At 42.1% G+C, this 19,902-nt stretch overlaps 1 protein-coding gene across 2 annotated transcripts in view; it reads right to left on the bottom strand.

Moving 5' to 3' along the window:
• The window catches only part of RSPRY1 (ring finger and SPRY domain containing 1), a 242,018-nt gene that overhangs the window by 173,673 nt on the left and 48,443 nt on the right, over positions 1 to 19,902 (bottom strand). For both annotated transcript variants that reach the window (XM_078771686.1, XM_078771685.1), the window contains exon 3: positions 15,106 to 15,158. In XM_078771686.1, the coding sequence (XP_078627812.1) occupies positions 15,106 to 15,158 (53 nt within the window). The remainder of the gene's footprint in view (positions 1 to 15,105; positions 15,159 to 19,902) is intronic.

Below are 19,902 nucleotides of genomic sequence, written 5' to 3'. Positions count from 1 at the left end.
TGTCCTTCTGGAAGGTTTTCCCATCTCAGCCAAGGAACTCTAGTTCTGTCAGAATGGTCATTGGGTTCTTGGTCACCTCCCTGAGCTTCTTCTTGTCCTTGCCCAGTTGCTCAGTTTGGTCGGACAGCCAGCTCTACAAAAAGTCTGGGCAGTTCCATATTCTTTCCTTTTCCTAATGATGGAACTCACTGTGTTCTTGGGAACTTTCAACACGAGAAATTGTTTTATACCCTTATTGAGATCTATGCTTCCTCACAATTCTATCTCAGAGTTATATGGACAGTTCCTTGTACATCATGGTCGAGTTTCTGCTCTGACATGCACTGTCAACTGTGGGACCTTGTATAGAAAGGGGTTTCTTTTTTAATCATGTCAAATCGATTGAATTGGACACAGGTGGACACCAATCAAGTTGTAGAGACATCTCAATGATCAAAGGAAATTGGATGCACCTGAGCTCAATTTGTCATCGAGTGTCATTGCAAAGGGGATGAATACTTATTGACAAAACATTTCAGCTTTTCTTTTTAAATTGATTTGTAAAAATTTCCAAAAAACAAATATCACTGACGTCATGGGGTATTATGTGTAGATCAATGACAAAAAAATCTCACTTTAATCCATTTTAAATTCAGGCTGTAACACAACAAAATGTGAAAAAAGGTTAAGGGGTATGAATACTTACTGAGCACCAAGTTCTTCACCACTAGCAAATGGCAATGAGGAGTGACAGATGTTAGGGTTAGACGAACACCACAGACACAGAATAGGAAAAAAAGAAAAAGGGCTCAAACAGATGGCAGACCAGAATGGAAATACAGTTTTATGAACTACAAATTCATGTCAAAATAGAAAACGTGGTCAAAAATATAAAAGCAAAGCAGATGTTGCTGCAACTGTAAATCCCAAAAATTATAGTGCGACTATGTGTTTGCTGAATGATCATTAATACTACTCTGAATTAGGCAATGAAATATCATTACCGGTTGGAAAAATTTGCCCGAACAAGCTTTAAAAAAATTTATTGCACAAAAATGTTCAAGTATCACCCACCCCTCAGAATTATTTTAATTCTTACAAGGCATGTGAATGGATAGATATTTTTGTCGATTCGCTTGTATGGAAATTAGCTGTAATGTCAGGAAAAGAAGATGCCTCCACAAGGTCGGATAACAGCAATTAAAGATAATAAATACAGTACTCCAATCTCTGACCCACAGAGCACGATTCCAAACGAAGCCCAAACAAAGACTGTTATCTGTTTCGTGATTGAGGTTTATCACAGTGTCTTATACTTATCCTTCAGTCCACAGGCCATAAGGACACGTGGAAAGGTAGAGGGGATGGTGGGGAAAACAAAGGAATAAAGCAAAATTGGCAGGGAAGATGGGTAAAAAGAAATTGAGAGGAAGAAGGGGAAAAGGAGATGAAAACACAAATTTGTTGGCCATTTGTGTAGCTGGCTGTGTGCTCCTTGCAATCTGTGAGCATCAGTGACTTGCCTTTCTCATGCCCACAACTGTCCTTGGGTCTCTGATCGGGCAAGGTCTCTCCTAGCCTTTCTCCTCTCTGCCTTTACATGCGTCCTTTTTCCTGTGTTTTCTCGTAAACCCAGACTCTGTAATGGTTAGAGCATCCACTTCGAGTCTGGGAGGTTGGCAGTTCAAACCCCGGCCGAGTCATACCAAAGACATTTAAAATGGTATGTGCTGCTTGCTTACTTAACATTAAGCATCTAAAAGGATAGGAGGATGTACAATCGCCATAACTTGGCATCCATGTGGAGGAGGAAATTCCCACTTAGGAAATGCTCTACTGAGTGCGGTGAGAAAGAACGCTGATGTTGCTGGTACATTGTTGTGACGTTGCTCATACCCAGAGAGCCCCAAGAAGTGATGGCACATCCTCAAGCTCACTGGATGAGTTTGGTGTGTGTGTGTATGTGTATGTGTATATGTATGTGTGAGTGTGTGTCTGTGTGTGTGTGTGTGTGTTTGGCTGCCATCTCCATATGCGGGTTTCATAAGGTGGCACTGAGTCCCCCAGATCCACCTGCATTTCCGTAAGGGATCATGATTCATGGACCAGTTTGTGAAGTTTACTTATTCTCAAAGTTTTGTTCCGAGGGCTCTTTTGAGGATCGTCACTGAGCCTCGGACAGGTTCCATATGCAGTTCGTTGGTCTCAATAGTCCCAGGGATACAACAACACAACAACAACATGCATTTTCAGGCCATTTTCCCTGCTAGAGCGGGGGTTAGCCTTGCGGTCCCCATGACAATCTTCTCCATCTTGCCCTATTTTCTGCATCTCTCCTTGTTAACCCCCTTGCCCACCTTTCTTCTTCCACCATCTTTGGCCAAGTCTTTCTCGGTCTTCCCCGTCCTCTACTTCCTTCTACATTCATTTCCATCACTCTTCTCAACCAGTCACTTTCATCCTTCCTCAACACATGACCAAACCATCTCAACCTGTTCCTCTTCACAACATCAATCACAGGCTCTATTCCCATCATCTTTCGCAATTCATCATTTGTCTTCCTCTCTCTCTCAACGATACTCCATACATCCATCGAACCATTCGCATTTCCACCATTTCCAACCTTCGTTGCTGCTCTACATTCATTACCCATGTCTCGCTCCCATAAATCACAACACTTCTCACACATGCAGCATACACCTTTCCCTTCAGCTTCAACGACACACCCCTCCTCATCAGCACGCCACTCAGTTCCCGAAATTTCTCCCATGCACATCTCACTCTAGCAACCGTTGCCGAGTTTGATCCACCTTCTCCATTCAGCATGTCTCCGAGGTAGCAAAATGTTTTCACACCTTCCAGCTTCATGCCGTCTCTAAGATCCAACTCAACATTTCCTCCATCTGCAGCTCCCTCTGTGCACACCTTACATTAGAATGTAGCTGCCACACTGGTTAATGACCCTCTCAGACCACTACATTTTTGATGAACCCACTCAGCGCACATTGTACATTGAATGGAGTTCACTCCGACACCCTTCCTGCACACAGCACAGGGCCACTTCCCAGTTCTTTCCACCTCACCACATGCTTTACCACTTGCCATCACCTTCGTCTTTCTGATATTCACCTTCAGACCTTTTGTCTCCATACATTCCTTCCACTTGTTCATCTTTTCCTTCAGTCCATCCATACTTTCCGCAATCAACACCAGATCATCTGCATACAACAACTCCAACGGTAAACCCTCCTTTACGTTCTGAGCCAGCACCTCCATCACAGCTACAAATAGTAGTGGACTTCGTACCGACCCCTGATGCACTCCCACCTTCACCTCAAACTCACCACTGTTCCCGTCCTTCGTCCTTACAGCTGTGCACGCTCTTTTGTACATTGCCATCACTACTCTGATCAACCATTCCTCCACTCCTAACTTCCTCATTGCCCATGTCAATACTTTGCGTGGAACCCTATCGAATGCTTTCTCCAGATCAACAAACCCAAGAAACAACTTCTTCCTCTTCTCCATGTACTTCTCCTGCAACTGCCTCACAATAAAAAGCATGTCTGTCGTTCCTCTTCCTGGCATAAATGGTCCCAGGGATGGTATATAAAATCTCTAACGTTATTTTTTTATCATTCCCGTTGCTCCAATTATCAATGGTACAATTTTGGCACTCTTCAGGTTCCAGATCTTTTCACTTCATTTTTGACGGCTTGGTATTTGGTCATTTTCTTGATTTCTGCATTGTTTCGGCCAAAATCGCTGGGAACTGACACCTCAATAAGCAATGGTCCTCATGCTTTGTTTTCCATGTGCACGCTTGATGGGATCATTAGTGTTTGTGTGTGGGGGGGGGGGGGGGGGCAAAGGTGTGGAGATCATCGAGTAGGAGGTGCAGACATCATTAAAAGAGGCTTAAGGGAAGAGCGTCAGGCAATGCTGAGATGCATACAGTGATGCTAGTTGCTGTGGGAGAAGTCAGAGTCAGTTGGAAAAAGGCTGTTGAATGTATGCATGAGAGAGGGTTCAATTCTAGAGAATGGTGGGAGGACTGGGTTAATTGTGCTGATATGGGAGAAGAAGGGTAATGTTCAAGATCCGGGGTTGTACAGAGGCATTACACTCCTAAGTCATGGCATGAAGGTACTGGAGAGGAACAGGAGCTTAGAAAGGATAGGGAGACGATGGATGGGATGTTCACGCTGAGACAGCTGGTGGAGAAGAGGTTGGAGGTGCAAGGTGAAATAGCATTGGGATTTGTGGAACTGGAGAAGGCCTACGGCACTGTCCTGAGAGATGGTGATAGCAACACTGAAGTGGATGGGAGTGATGAAAGAAGTTAGGTTGGTGGAACGGATGTCTAAGGGAACGAAGGGAAAGGTTTTGGTTTGTTTTGGGACGTTGGATGAGTTCAGTATGAACAATGGTTTAAGGTAGGAGAGCTCTCCCGGCCCACGCTTGTTTATCGTGCGTGCGCATGCGTGCGCGCATATGTGTGTATGTGTGTGTGTATATGTGTGTGTATGTGTGTGTAGATGCGCATTTTGGATCATGTGGAAAAAAACCAAAATACCAAACCTAACCCTCCACACCATGCAATTGAGCCATGAAAGGGGAAGAACCTGGTACTTCATATGCCAATGTACAACTGCCAAGCAGGATATCCTGATCGGTTTGTTAGTAACATCGTTGTGATGCTGGTCCATTGCCATGAGGAATAATGAAGGGACGAAGTTTGGGGATGGTTGGGGGCGTGCAGACTTTTAATCATAAGAGTGACAAAACAGGACATTGGTTTGAGGGTTTTGTTGCAGGTTCCTGCTCTATTTAAGCACATACATTCCAAGTCATTTGTCACACTGACTTCTTCATCCATACTTTATGCAAATACAATATTCAGAATACCAGAGACCCAACTCAGCTAAGATGGCCTAGAGATAGCACACTTACCTCTGAGCCGTCTAATCTGCATTCAATTCTTGGTCTAGCTATAAACTGGAGGATTGTTGTGGAAGTCGTATATAATGTTGGCAGCCTCCATTTTCTTTGGTAAGCGAGTACTTTAGTTTAGTTGATTAATTAATATTTACAGGTGCAAGCTTCAAGTGGAGTGATCGACCGGTTTGTAACACCCTTGTGGAACCAAAGTGAAGCAATTTTTAAATTACAAACAATGGAATAATTGATCATCAAACAACAATTGAAAGAGAGAAAACACTACATGTCAGTAGCAAATACTTGCAATTGAAATAGCCAATTGAAAAAGGTTTTCACAAAGGCTGCCAAGACGTGGATTAGACATGCACAAAGGGTGCATAAGGCCCAGGCATACAGTTTAAGCAGCATCAAAGGATGTAATAAAATTACCGTTTGGAATTATTTCAATTTTGTTCGACTACCAGACAGGTTGAGTGAAAAAAATTTTTTTTTTATCTCATTCCTCTCAATGGATATGTGATCGGGACAAATTGTGCTCACCCATAATGAGAGCCAAAGTACATTAAAGTGCAGGTTTGTTTTCCGATTCATGATTGATTCGTGTTCAAAATACAACATCCAATTGAAATTAATTTGTTCCTCGATAATAAACTGACGTTTCTAGACAGACAGATAGACAAAGTGAACCAATTGCGTAACCCCATTTTTGCTTCTCATGGGCGGGATAAAAATGAAGTTGTTTGGTTGAGTCGAGGATATTACAATAGATGCCTCAGACTCAAGAGAGAAGACACAGGTAATATACTCCAACTGCAGGGTAGAAAACTCGTCCACTCGCAAGCATTATAATACAAATCCCATTCATTCTTTGGAGGCCAGAGAAGGCACAAGTATTTAGGTGCCGGGGTACGACTGGGATTTGTGCGAAAGCTTGCCATCACGATTACAAAATGTGTCAACCTGTCTGGTAGCACCTAGCATAAAATGGAACCGTGACCATACATGGCATGAGAAACTGAAGAAATGGCACAGAGTTCCAAGAAGGCAGAAATAAACTTACCATAGGATCTTTCTAAATGACGATCCTAAAAATAAAAGATTTAAAAAATCCCATCGACACCTATTTAAAGTACCATACTTGGATTTTTATAACCATGAGCTGCAAATAGCCTTTGCTCGCCCTTGTCACACTTGCATAATTCCTTCAACTAATATCGTGATTATAAAAGCGCACAGGCTGGTTTTGCATGGTAATGCTTAACAATAACTAATTGTCATTGCACACAGTTCCCCACAGGAACAACAACCATGATGAGTGCCACAATTAAATCATATTTTATCGAATGTGAGTGTGCGATGCATGCCCTGGTTTAGTTTCTCTGGTACATGTCAACAAGGTTGAGCATTAATTACATATCTTTGTCAAACTATATTTTTAGGGCATGCATAGCTTAAGCCTATATAAGCATGTACAAGCACGGACAAGAGGCCATTTGGCCGATATTACCTGCGTCATATTCACACCCGATAACTTAAACAACTTGCTTCAGTTCCGCATACTAGACATATTTTTATTGTTACTATAATGTAACTTAACACAAACATTCATCTACTTACCCTATTTAATATCCAAGTTAGAAATTATTTTGACAGTGGTAGGCCACACAAATGGCCTTCTACCCAAATTGAGACGGGATAACCAGCTTTTGTTCTCTCTCTTTTTTTTCTTTTAATAGAGAGGTTCATGGAAAGGCCAGATATACAGGGTGTTCCAAAAAGACCTGCACAACGTTGCTTGTTAACATATTTAGTACCACAAATGAATCAATGAGACTGAAGCTTTTCCAGTGGTCAGGCCATAAAAATATACAGGTGGGCTTGTTTTTCTATCCTTTCAGAGTGACCGTGTTTAGAAATGAGCACATACAACTATTGCTGAGAGAGGAGCAAAAGCACGCCCAGAGTTTGTGACCAGGATGGAATCTAAACTGATGGTCAGAGCTCAGGCTGCTTGAGAAGAGGAAAGTCATAAAATCAGAAGCAATGATGGATTCCATGACTTTGCTTGTAGAAGCAAGCTCACTGGCCTATAGTTGGTAAGCCCTGTTTTTGCACCCTTCTTATGGGTCCAGGAGGGAGGACGTAAAAGTAATATAAATCCGTGTTGGGAGGTTTACAGATTGGGTCGACCCACAAAGTCCCAGAAGGCCTTTACTGCAATGCCCTGGTTAGCTGTTGCCGAGCCAACACCTCGCCAGGTGGCATGGTAACATTTGAAATTGCCGCATATGAGAAACAGAGTTGGGATGGGTGATTACGAGTTGATCCAAGTTCAAGTAAATGAAGGTATACAGAGAATCGTCATTGTTGGGTGGACAACGCCACACGAGAAAAAACATTTTGTGGTTGCAGAGGTAAACACAGCCAGAGGTATTTCAGAGGGCTTGGAAGTGTTTGTGAGGGCAATGGGCATTGAGTAATTAGGTTCCTGACATGCACATAGACTCCACCTGAAGGACGGGGAAGGGGCCGGTCAAAGTGTGGAAATAAAAGAGGGAAAATTCCTTTGAAATACATGTTCACCGACTGTTCCCAATATTTTGCACAGTAAAGGCATAAATTAAAAAAATTGATAAAACGTCTAAAAACTCAAACTGGTTCTGTAACTTATCATAATAAAGCTATGTACCAAGTTTCAGTTGAATACGTTAAAGGGTCTGGGGGGGAAAAAAGTCTAGAAAACCACAGGTGGGACGGAGAGACGGACAAAGAGCAAACCTATAGCTCGCTACGGTGAAACCGTTAGGGGTCGAATAACTAGGGGGAGACAGAACAATGAGAAAAATCGCCTGAGAGAAACATTTCCACGAAACATACAGGGCCGAATGTACGAAAGGCGTGGAAGAGTTGTGTAGAATCTGTAGAATCACTGAATGTGCAATGATCAGCCTTTCAAAGTTAGTCGCTAATCGCCGAAGAGTGATTATTATCGAATGCGTGATCAAAACCTAATCAAAAGCATTTAAATAACAAAGAAACTTTTACACTAGGGAATGTTCAAGAGTGCGTTTGAAGCCTCGAAGCAAGCACTGCATGCCTTACAATTGGTAGTTTACATGGGACGCTTGCTTGAATTAGCTCAATAGGAGGCAGAAGAGGATAGCAAGAGGACAGATCACCAACGTGCATCGAGAATCCTCGAGGATAGATGCAATCCTCTGAAGAAGTATGACAATATCAAATTTGTCCAAAAATACAGATTTTCGAAGTAATCATTTTGTTGGCTGCTGAATCTAGTGTAAAATGACCGGGATCAACCTAAGATGAGGAGCAGTGCTGAATCCCCCAAAACAATTGTCCATGGTGCTACAATTCTATGCAAATACATCATTTCAATTGGATGTTGGAGATATGTGCGGTGTTTCACAGGCTAATCGGCTGTTTAGATGCACACAACTAATCAGCTGACAAACTCGCTTCATAAATTGCTACCTACACAGACGATCAGTTACCAAAATACAGGGAAGGAAACATCAGTTACCCATACATCTTAAGGAAATAGCTTCGATCTATGGGCCTTCTGCTTGATAGTTTATTATAGCTTGGTGTCACTAAGTGGCAACATTCACTGTCAATATGTGGTACCATATTTGGAATCATGTATTACCCATAATGCAGCTTGTTCCACTTTCTATTACCTGGAGGTGATGCCAGGCATGTGGATGCTGATTTCTACCCCCAACCATCTCTTATAAACATTTTAATGTGATTTTCATCTCCATTAACATTTTCCTGAATAATAGACTAGTTTATAACTTATGGTGGTATATAACTTAGTGTATATACTATATCATCAAAATTTTGGCATGTTGTTGTTTTTGCAAAAGGCAAGAAAACTATCTGGGATACTATACCAATATGAATTTGATCTGGCATCATCCAATAACATACTTTCCAGCTGCCTCGCCGAGGTTTCAATCCTGACCCACCTATAAAATGTCATCACGGTGTTTCATCGATGTGTGTCGTCCCTCGGATGGACGTTAAATGAGCGTCCTGCATGCCAGCATGCGTTGTTGGATGTTAAAGATTCCATGTTGTCCTTCGCAAAAAGTAGGCGAGATATCACCTGCACCCTAAACACATAAACCTGAACCTCGGAACAAATGAACAAATAAACCTCGGGCCATTGATGGAGAATTTGTCCTATTCTTGAATCTGTCCTATCCTAAACTGTCCCGCAGGACATCAAGGTCAACGATTTGTGCGTATTTTTAATATGATGGTGACCAGTATCCTGACAAAATAACAGATGTTCAGGGCAAGAACTATGAAGTATCTGTTTATGGTGCATCCTCGAAACTATCGGAAGTGGTCCCTCCGGAGGACAAGATCTACTACACCAGAGATAATATGCTGAAGATTCTAGCTGCCCCGATCCTAATTAATGCTGGAGAGCATGGTAAAATCACCGACTTCAAATGACCTGAAGTTTGTGATTTGAACTGTCCTACAGATCATTGCCACATCTAACACTCACCTCTACAACTGTACCAGCATCCAGATGTACAGTATTCTAGTCAACACACGTTAATTTCTCCATGCCTACTTCAAATTTGAACGGTGGAACATGTATAGACACATCCTTAGGGAGATAACAAAACACATGTTTTTGTACCAGCTCTGCATTTTATGACTATGAACTCCAGTTTTTAAGCGATTTCAAGTTCAAGTACGTTACCTACATTTTTTTTCATTTGTCAACGGGTCATTGGTGCTACATGTACCACAAAGTGATTTGTGCTGTATAACATTCCACTGAATTGAATGGATTCCATTTTTAATTCAAGCTGGTAAATTTTCTCACTATTTTGCATGATGTTCCAGTTTTCTGTGATACTCAAGTGGTTAAATGTTTCATCAAACTGTTAATTTCAATCAAAATCGGAACTAAGGGCTGATGTTCAATCTGAGACCGAAGTACTTAACATCAATTACCAAGTATTTGTTGGATATTGTTCCTAGAAATAAAATTTCGTATTCCTTATATACATGAGTTCTATCCTACATGACCCCCATTTAATTAACTGAAACTTTGGGATCCAAGTACACGTTTGAGGACATTATGACGTCAAACAATACTGAAATTTTGTCATGCCTTTTTGAGGCGATGCCAGTTATCAACAAATACACTAATGTTCTGTGCAGACAATATTAAGTATAAACCAATTTTTATGTCAACCAGTTGGGCTAGGTCCAAGTATCCAACAACCTGGGGAGGGGTGCAGAATGCAGGGCTTGGGGGAGGTTGTGTGATGTGGCTTGGGAGAGGGGTGGTGGGACCCATGGTCTGAGGGGTGCGGGACACGCGGCCCGGGGTGGAGTGCGGGACGCGTGGGTCGAGGAGTGGAGTAGGGGGAGGGGGTGAGGGACTCGCAAGGTTAACGGTCATGTGTTGGCTTTTCTGCAGACTAGACTCTGTGCAATCCCTCAAAACCAGTTTATTTGGGAGACTTAATGGCCATGTGCTGACATTCTCTGCTTTACAGGAAAATAGATAATGGCAGCGTTTTAAAAGGAAGATCATGTTAATCACCTCTTAAAGGAAAGTCGTGCCATTGTGGTAACTCTTAAAAAAGGTCCATGTTAATTAACTCTTGAAGGAAGATTTAATGGTCTTGTGCTGGCATTCTCTGCTTTAAGTTACCAATGCATATTGCAAGCTCTGAGATGTAGCACAATCTGACCACACTGCATCAAGATTGTAGTTTTTGGTAGATTTTTGGTACACCCACACAGGAGAACAAATTCAGGACTCAAAAGTGAGCACGTCACCAACTGAGCCGTCCATCAGTTTGGGTCTCCCAAACAAACAGTTCTCGACTCTGCTCAGCTTTGAGAAAGATAAGATACATTAAAGATAATACATTGTAGATATTCATTCATTCATTCGTTGACTACAATGAGATGTGAAGACAATGAGATATTAAAGATAATACAATGAGAATGCTGTGAAGAGGAACAGGTTGAGATGGTTTGGTCAAGTGTTGAGGAAGGATGAAAGTGACTGGTTGAGAAGAGTGATGGAAATGAATGTAGAAGGAAGCAGAGGACGGGGAAGACCGAGAAAGACTTGGCTAAAGATGGTGGAAGAAGAAATGCGGGCAAGGGGGTTAACAAGGAGAGATGCAGAAAATAGGGCAAAATGGAGAAGATCGTCATGGGGACCGCAAGGCTAACCCCCGCTCTAGCAGGGAAAATGGCCTTTAAAATGCATGTTGTTGTGTTGTTGTATTCATTGATTACAATACAGGACCGTAGTGCACTATTGTTGCACGAGTATAAACTGCTTGGTGTTTGCAATGCAATTATTCCTACAACACTTTTGTGCACAGTTGCACTCAATATACTATAGACACACTTTGAATGCAAAGTGTTTGTACAAAAATAAGTTATATTTTAGACTTTCTAATGAATCTAAGTTAGGTGCTCCAACAGTAACAGGGTTTAAGCTGTCATACCCCAAATCACCAAAAAACTAATTTGGAAACTTATTAAAGATTGTTACGTTTATGGCAGATGGTAAGAGAATACCATAGGAAAGGTAGGATTGAAAAGGAAATAGCATGGACCATGTTACGTGTAGTAGCATTTCGATGTATTAAGTAGGGAAAATGTAGCTTAATGTTGTGTTTAATTGTTCATCATACGAGAGATGATGACGTGTTAATTAGTAGTAGGGGTTAAGGTTAATTTCCCATTCGTGATTGAGTCAGCAAGGAACCGGAAGTAGGTTGGTACAATTGGGAGGAAGCTAAATGTAGTACAATATGCGGCTTTCAAAATGACGTAATCCGCCCCAGAATGCTCTGCACGAACGCGCAGAAACCCCGAGTAACACCAGTCATTGAGGCAGGGAACTTGGACTATGCGTGCCAGATAAGGATTGTTACCTAAAATGGCTCACAAAGCTTCTAAAATAAGCCAAAAATACTTGGAAACGTACCTGAGAGAGAAAGGGGTGTGCCGCTGCACAATGAAAGAGTTGGAGAACTTTCTGACCAACTCGCTCAAAAAGTTGATATCTTGCAGCCTTACCAAAAATCGCTCCAGACGCAGTGGGCCTGTGCAAGGTCTGTAGACGGGCTGCGGACGACGCGTTCTACATGACGTCCCCGATCATCCCAATCAGGGAGTGGATCATCCCCATCAGTGAGTGGATCATCCCCATCAGTGAGTGGATCATCCCCATCTGCATCAGTGAGTGGATCATCCCCATCAGTGAGTGGATCATCCCCATCAGTGAGTGGATCATCCCCATCAGTGAGTGGATCATCCCCATCAGTGAGTGGATCATCCCCATCAGTGAGTGGATCATCCCCATCAGTGAGTGGATCATCCCCATAAGTGAGTGGATCATCCCCATAAGTGAGTGGATCATCCCCATAAGTGAGTGGCAGGATTACCTCATATGAACACAACAGGCTTGTAATTTATTTAATGGAGTCTGCAATTGGAAAGGCAATGCCATCATTCCCAACATTCAGGTAGACACCGTACATGGCTTGGATGGTTGTTAACACCGATGGGAATGTCATATCTGGGGCTTGTCAATGCACAGGATAAGTTTTAAATTAATATATTTACTAGAAATCATGTTTAGGAGTATGGGAAGGGTGGAAGTGGGAGGTGTATGGGCTGTGAATTCCTTCATAAATAAATTTTTTTTTTTATTCGATTCAAGGGCCACAAGAGTAATTATACTAGATTTTTGCATTTGTTGGTAAAAGGAGAAGCGCCTGTCCGTGCGTGCGTGTATGTGTGCGTCAGCTATCCACTGCTGAGGCTAGCTTGTACCAACAGAAAATGGTACAAACTAAACACATCACAGGATATTTCTCGTATTTCCTATTTGCATTTAGGAACATTTAATGATTATGGTTAACCATTTTGAAATTGCCACTCTTTTATCTAAATGCTGAAAATTATGTTGAAAAGACTTTGAATTACAGATTTCACACTAGCAACGACATGTTAAAAGAGCCCAGCGAGCAGAACCAGTTTATTTAACACACACACAGCGCATGCGTTAAAGGCCTCATTTAGCATTCATACATCATTTCTACAGTCCCGTATTGGCTTTGCATCACATGTGGTGAAAATAGACAGCACATGTGTTCCCGTAGAGTTTAAATGGTGTTCCAAGACCACATGGACTTATGCTGAGTAAAGATATTTCAAAAACAATTGTTTGGGGATGGATATTTTACAACTTTTACAGTTGTTTGGACATAATGTGATTTTGAAAATACTGATTTAATTATTTTTTTAAGGAAGCAATTCTTGTCAAACTGGCCAGTTGCAAAGACTTGGGCCAAAGACTTCCCCCCGGCCCATCCTACAAAAACCCGAGAATAATTGGGCCGTTAAAAAATAAGAAGAAGATGTATTTCATGCTGACGTTTTAATTGACGAAAATACATTTTGATTTAGCGAAACATTTTCAAATAAAAATAAGCCAAATTGCATACATATTGTTGCGGATCTGCTGCCGGCCTTCTCCCTTATCAATGGGGGATTAATCCCCTTGCCTTTACTGACCTGGCGCGACCCGAGACCTATTACATCCCTTCCGGACAGCGCTAAATAGGGTTTCAGGACCAAATTCGCTGTTACCTAAGTACTAGTGCTGCCCTGGAAGCGAGGAAATAAGCCTCGCACGAACCACGTGTGATGGTGATACACCGAGCGGTTTGCGTACACGTGATCCGCGCTATTATTAGTTACTATACCCGATTGGAGCGATGTTATTCGACCCACGCTGAGTCAATGGATAAATCACAAAGGTGATCGAATTGGAAGAAAAGGAAGAACAAATATGTTTAATTATGATTGCACGTATTTACAGCTCAGGACGGAGAGACACAGGGAAATCCTTAAACAGTCTTACTCTTAATACCCCAGGACAAACGGGCCCGTCTCACACACACTCACACGGGGATTGCAGATGAGCAGGATGATGTTCACCAGCTCCGCGGTGGTCGTACAGGATCGGCCCCGTCTCACTCTCCACCGTCCCCGGCACGTTCCACGAAGATGAAGGTAGGCGAAGGCAGGACCGCGTATCGTGTCGCTCGAACAAAGCGGGTAATCTCGGGGCGAACGGTAGAGGGCGGACTTTGCGCGGCTGGCGGTTACTCAGCCGCGTTCACTCGCTTTGGCCGAACCGCGTGAGTTATCAACGCCCTGTCTGCGCCCACGTATTCCACGTAACAAAGTTCATTCAGCGCGGGTGATTCCCGTCAAGCGCGTCTCCTTTCTCCGTACTCAGAAGTCACTTAAGCGCACCTCTCCCGTAACTCTGGTCTGCGCGCAACTCTGCTCAACTCACGAGCGCCTCTCCCTTCTCATAACTGGACTTCATGACTCACCAGCGCCTCTCCCTTCTCATAACTGAGGTGGGGGCTTCGCGCAAAGGGTTTTATTGCCACGCCCTTAGAACCCTCTGGAACTCACCAGACGCTCTTCACCACGCCCTCTCACGCCATTCCGCTCGAGCTCTGATTGGCTGGTTCATTCCTACCGTCCCCACTGCTGCCGCGCCGAGCTCAACCCTCCTTCACCTTTCGAGGCCCTGCCTCGTGTTAACTTGACTAGGGGACAGCCAAATGGGACGCGGGATGGATTGCGCCCATAGAGGTAGAATGGTGGTTGGAGCAAAATGATTGTAGGGCCTATTCTCCTGTCTTTACACAACGCAGGTACTAAGAGGGGAAATGGCCTATTCTTACACATACTAAGACATAACTATACTACAAATGGGCCTACATGTTGCTCGTGTGACTAACTATGGGGGACAAACCTTTAACCTTTATTAACTTTACTGTACAAATCTCAAAACCACAGCAATATATTTCAACCCAACTTAAACTCTGAGGTAAGCGAAGAAGGTGTGTATACGATTGGTTTGCTTGGTTAACAAATATCACAGAGAATTTGAATGGAAAAGTATGTTGTCAATGGTTTATGGGTTCACGGTCATGTGAGTGTAAATGTACCAGAGAATGTAGAATGTTGCAGAATGGGATACAGTCAAAACGAATTGCTGTGGCAATGAATATACATAGTTTAACACCAACTTATTACCAATGTAGCCAACCCAGAAAGCCTTTATCATGACTGTACCTTTTTCGGCCAATTCATGCAATGCCAACATGGAGTATGGAGGTTCTTGGTCACTGCAAGACAAAATCAATTACTCGAGATTTGTAAAACACTCAAGCCTAGTCTGACACATGAGGGATATTTTATAATATCAAGTTTACATGAGTATTAAATTCCCATTTCAACAACAATGCAAGTGTTATCCATACAAATAAAAAAGTATATATATTTTAAGGAAAGTACCTTTTGGAGCCCCAGACTGGCAGGTTGGCTTGGAGGTATGTACACTTGCCTCTGAGCTGTCTAGCCTGGGTTTGAATGTCGACCCAGCTAGAATCCATCATCCCACATTTCACAGGCAGGGCGATTCAACGTGTGATGGACATTAAACTTGGCATCCACTCTGCCTGCATTAGTTGGTGGACGGTAAAGATCCCCACGGTGTTTTTCACGAAGAATAGGTGAGCTATCGCCAGCACCATGAGCAAAGTCCAGATTCCTGCCTGAACCTTAGTGGAACGTCAGGCCTGACCGGCTGGTTTGTTAAAGACTCGGGTAATGCTTCGCCCGGTCAACTCCTAAAGACCATGGGTATAATTCTGGCTGTTGAATATTAATAATAAGAAGACCATATTTGGAGCTGTCTTGCCCTCACAGTTTTATATCAACTCTAATTCGATAGATCATTTCATTTTTCACAGTCGCTAACATAGTTTTAGACTCGGTTGAAAAAAAACAGGAATTAAATCCCATGAAAGTTTCCGTTTATAGAACGAAATGAATTCTCAAAGGCCTGTAATTTCAAGGCCATCGAGTCTCTCTCACGCCTTTATCTCCAATCTAACTCACCATCTGATTTCATTTTTATCGATGGTTTTAGACTCGGTGTCAGCAATAATTGAGAACATTCACGCACACGCAGGAAAATGCAGAGATATAAAAAAAAAAAAAAATCACGCCATGACGTATGATACACCGTCCAACATGACACAGACGGAAACATGTCGACATATATTTAAAATTCGCTTTTTATTTTCCGTTAAGATACATTACTTTTCCGTTTGATGACAGTAGTCACAAAAACGTCAACAATGATGCCGACATGTAGTTCTTCGTTCTTATTTCATTCAACATTATTATCCGGAAGTAAAGGTTCACGTGTTCATTTCACGTGTGCAAAAACAAACTCCATTTCACATGTGCATGGACGTGTCATTCACATATGTAAAATAAATAATTTAACAGATGAGAAATTGCTGAGAGATATTTCGTTCGGAGCAATTATACACCACCCAAAGGAAAATTTTCACCGAGAAACGGAGTGAATTCACCGAGCGAATGTCATCGAATTTCACCGAGTTTCAGGAAATTACCAAGAGATATTTCTTCGTTTTTATTTTATTAGTTACCAGCAGAAGTACCCCGCGTTGTCGGGCAGGGGGAGGGGGGAAGGGCACGTACATGAAAACATGTACACTACCGGTCAAAAGTTTTAGAACACCTCAAATTTTCCAGTTTTTAGTGAAATTTACGCAGTTTAATGTCCAGTGAATAACCTGAAATGGTACAAAGGTAAGCAGTGAACTGCTCGAGGTTAAAAAAAAAAGTTTAGGTCAGCAAAAACGGGAAATTAATGTAAATTGCACAGTTATATTGGGAAAAAAAAGGCCTTCTTCAGGGAACAAGTAATGGGTTAACAACTTACAGCTGCTCTGAAGCAATGTAAGTAAATTAAGCCTTGAAAGTTGATGCAAACAATTCCTACAGGGGTCCCAACCGCTGCTGATTACTTGATTACAAACCCCCTGTCTGTATAAAAGCAGTATTGGAACAGACTGTTATTACACCCTCTGAAGCATTATTTGGACAATATTGCACTGCAGGAAGGAAACTATATTGGAAATAGTATATTATATTGGAAACTGGAGGAAACTGACAGGAAGAGGTCTGGCAGACCCAAAGCCACAACAGAATCAGAAGACAAGTTTCTGAGAGTCAACAGCTTGCGTGATAGGCGGCTCACAGCACAACAGCTTCAAGCACAGCTTAACACTAGTCGAAGTGAGCAAGTCTCAGTTTCAACTGTGAAGAGAAGACTTCGAGCTGTAGGTTTGACAGGTCGAGTGGCAGTAAGAAAGCAATTGCTAAGATGGCAAAATACGAAAAAGAGACTTGCCTGGGCCATGAAGCACCGCCAGTGGACTACTGAAGACTGGAAGAAGGTCTTATGGACCGATGAATCAAAATTTGAAATCTTTCGTACATCACGCAGGGTTTTTGTACGCCGTCGAGTACGCGAAAGGATGGTTCCTCAATGTGCGACACCAACTGTCAAACAGGAAGCGTGATGGTCTGGGACTCTTTTGCTGGATCCAGAGTCAGCCACTTGCACAGAGTGACTGGCACCCTGAACCAAAAGGGCTACCACAACATTTTGCAGCGCCATGCAATACCCTCTGGTACAGTCATGTGAAAAAGTAAGTACTCCCCACGTAAAATTTTGAATTTTTCAACATATTTCAACATACAGCTATTTGATCTTAATTTCAACAATATTAATAGATAAAGGTGATATAATATAACAAATATCATGAAATATTTACATTTTGTAGTTCATTGTATAATTTAAATAAACATAAATGCAAATTTCACATGTGGAAAAAGTAAGTACACCCCGACATTTATCACTACTTCAAATACCTAAAATTAGAATCAGGTGCACCAGCTCAGGTGCAAATGATTAGAACATCGTTAGAGAGGATCTTGGAGGAACCTGTCTTATTTAAACCTCAGACATTTAGTTTGGTTTGCTCTCTGTTGTTGAAGTGTGCGGCGTCACCTTTCCGAGATTAAAAGAGCTCTCTGAGGCCTTCAGAAAGAAGGTTATAGATGCCTACGAGTCTGGAAAGCAAGGGATTGAAAAAGATCTCCAAACAATTTGAAATCAATCATTCGATTGTCCGGAAGATCATCTGCAAGTGGAGAAGATTCCAAACAACTGCCAATTTGTTCAGGCCAGGCCACCCCAGCAAGTTCAGCCCGAGAGCAGACCGCAAGATGCTGAAAGAAGTCTCGAAGAACCCCAGAATGTCATCACGGGATCCACAGGTAGCTCTTGCCACAGTTGATGTCAAAATGGACGAGTCTACCATTAGAAAGAGGCTACACAAATTTGATTTACATGGGAGGTGTGCCAGGAAGAAACCTTTGCTGTCCAGAAAGAACATCAGGGCAAGACGAAAGTTTGCCAATGAACACCGAGGCAAAGACCAGCACTTCTGGAACAATGTGCTCTGGACAGATGAGTCAAAGGTGGAGCTATTTGGCCACAGCACCAGAAGACGTTTGGCAAAAACCAAAGACAGCATTTGACCACAAGAACCTGACACCAATTGTAAAGCATGGTGGTGGAAATATTATGGTTTGGGCAGCTTTGCTGCATCAGGGCCTGGGCAGCTCACCATCATAGAATCCACGATGAATTCTTCATTGTACTGAACGCCAAGAACTTCAGAGGGTGCTTGAGGATAATGTGAGGCCATCTGTCGGAAAGTTGAAGCTCAACCGAAGGTGGACCTTGCAACATGACAATGACCCTAAACATACCAGTAAATCCACCAAGGAATGGCTGAAAAGAAAGAAATGGAGGGTTCTGGAATGGCCAAGTCAAAGCCCGGATCTAAATCTCATCGAGATGTTGTGGGGGGATTTGAAATGAGCTGTGAATGCAAGAATCCCCTCAAACATCGCACAGCTGAAAGAATTCTGCATGGAGTGGGCAAAAATTTATCCCAGTCGTGGTCAGAGACTGGCAGACAGTTATAAGAAACGCCTACTTGAGGTTGTTTCTGCCAAAGGGGGCAATACCACCTATTAGAGCCAAGGGTGTACTTACTTTTTCCACGTGCGAAATTTGCATTTCTGTTTATTTAAATTATACAACGGACTACAAAATGTAAATGTTTCATGATATTTGTTATATTATAGCACCTTTATCTCTCAATATTGTTGAAATGAAGATCAAATAGCTGTATGTTGAAATATGTTGAAAAAGTTAAAACTTTACATGGGGTGTACTTACTTTTTCACGTGACTGTATATGCCTAGTTGGTCAGGGGTTCATCCGGCAGCAAGATAATGACCCGAAACACACCTCGAGGCTATGTCAAAACTACCTTCGAGGAAAAGAAGAAGACGGTAGGCTGCAAATCATGGAATGGCCAGCACAGTCTCCAGACTTAAACTCCATCGAGCTGGTTTGGGATGAACTGAACAGAAGGGTGAAAGCAAAGCAACCTACAAGTGCAACACATTTGTGGGAACTTCTGCAACAGTGTTGGGAAGAACTTCCCGAACAATATTTGATTTCCATTGCAGAAAGAATTCCACGAGTGTGTTCAGCGGTTATATCTGCAAAAAGGTGGCGACTTTGCTGAGTCAAAAATTTAAATTAAATTTTGTCAAACAAAATGATTCTCTGATTTCTTTTTTATCTCCAATTGTTTATTTGTTCTATGCTTAATTTCAGAGTACATTGAGACATTAAGCTGCGTAAATTTCAATAAAAACTGGAAAAATTGAGGTGTTCTAAAACTTTTGACCGGTAGTGTATATACATGTAGGATATATACATGTGGGACATGTGTCGGTGTACATGTGTGTGTGTGTGTGCATATATGTATATATATATATATATATATATATATATATATATATATATATATATATAGTTGTGGTTTTAGAACCCACACTTTTGTAAATAAATAATCACTTGTAAATATGACATTAAAGGTTAAAGGTAGCACCCTGAGTTAGTCC

This window comes from Myxine glutinosa, chromosome 2, assembly GCF_964187855.1.
Source record: "Myxine glutinosa chromosome 2, kmMyxGlut1.1, whole genome shotgun sequence".
NCBI classification, from domain to species: domain Eukaryota; kingdom Metazoa; phylum Chordata; class Myxini; order Myxiniformes; family Myxinidae; genus Myxine; species Myxine glutinosa.
The sequence above is the reverse complement of the archived record's forward strand: the minus strand, read 5'-3'. Positions and strand labels throughout refer to the sequence as shown.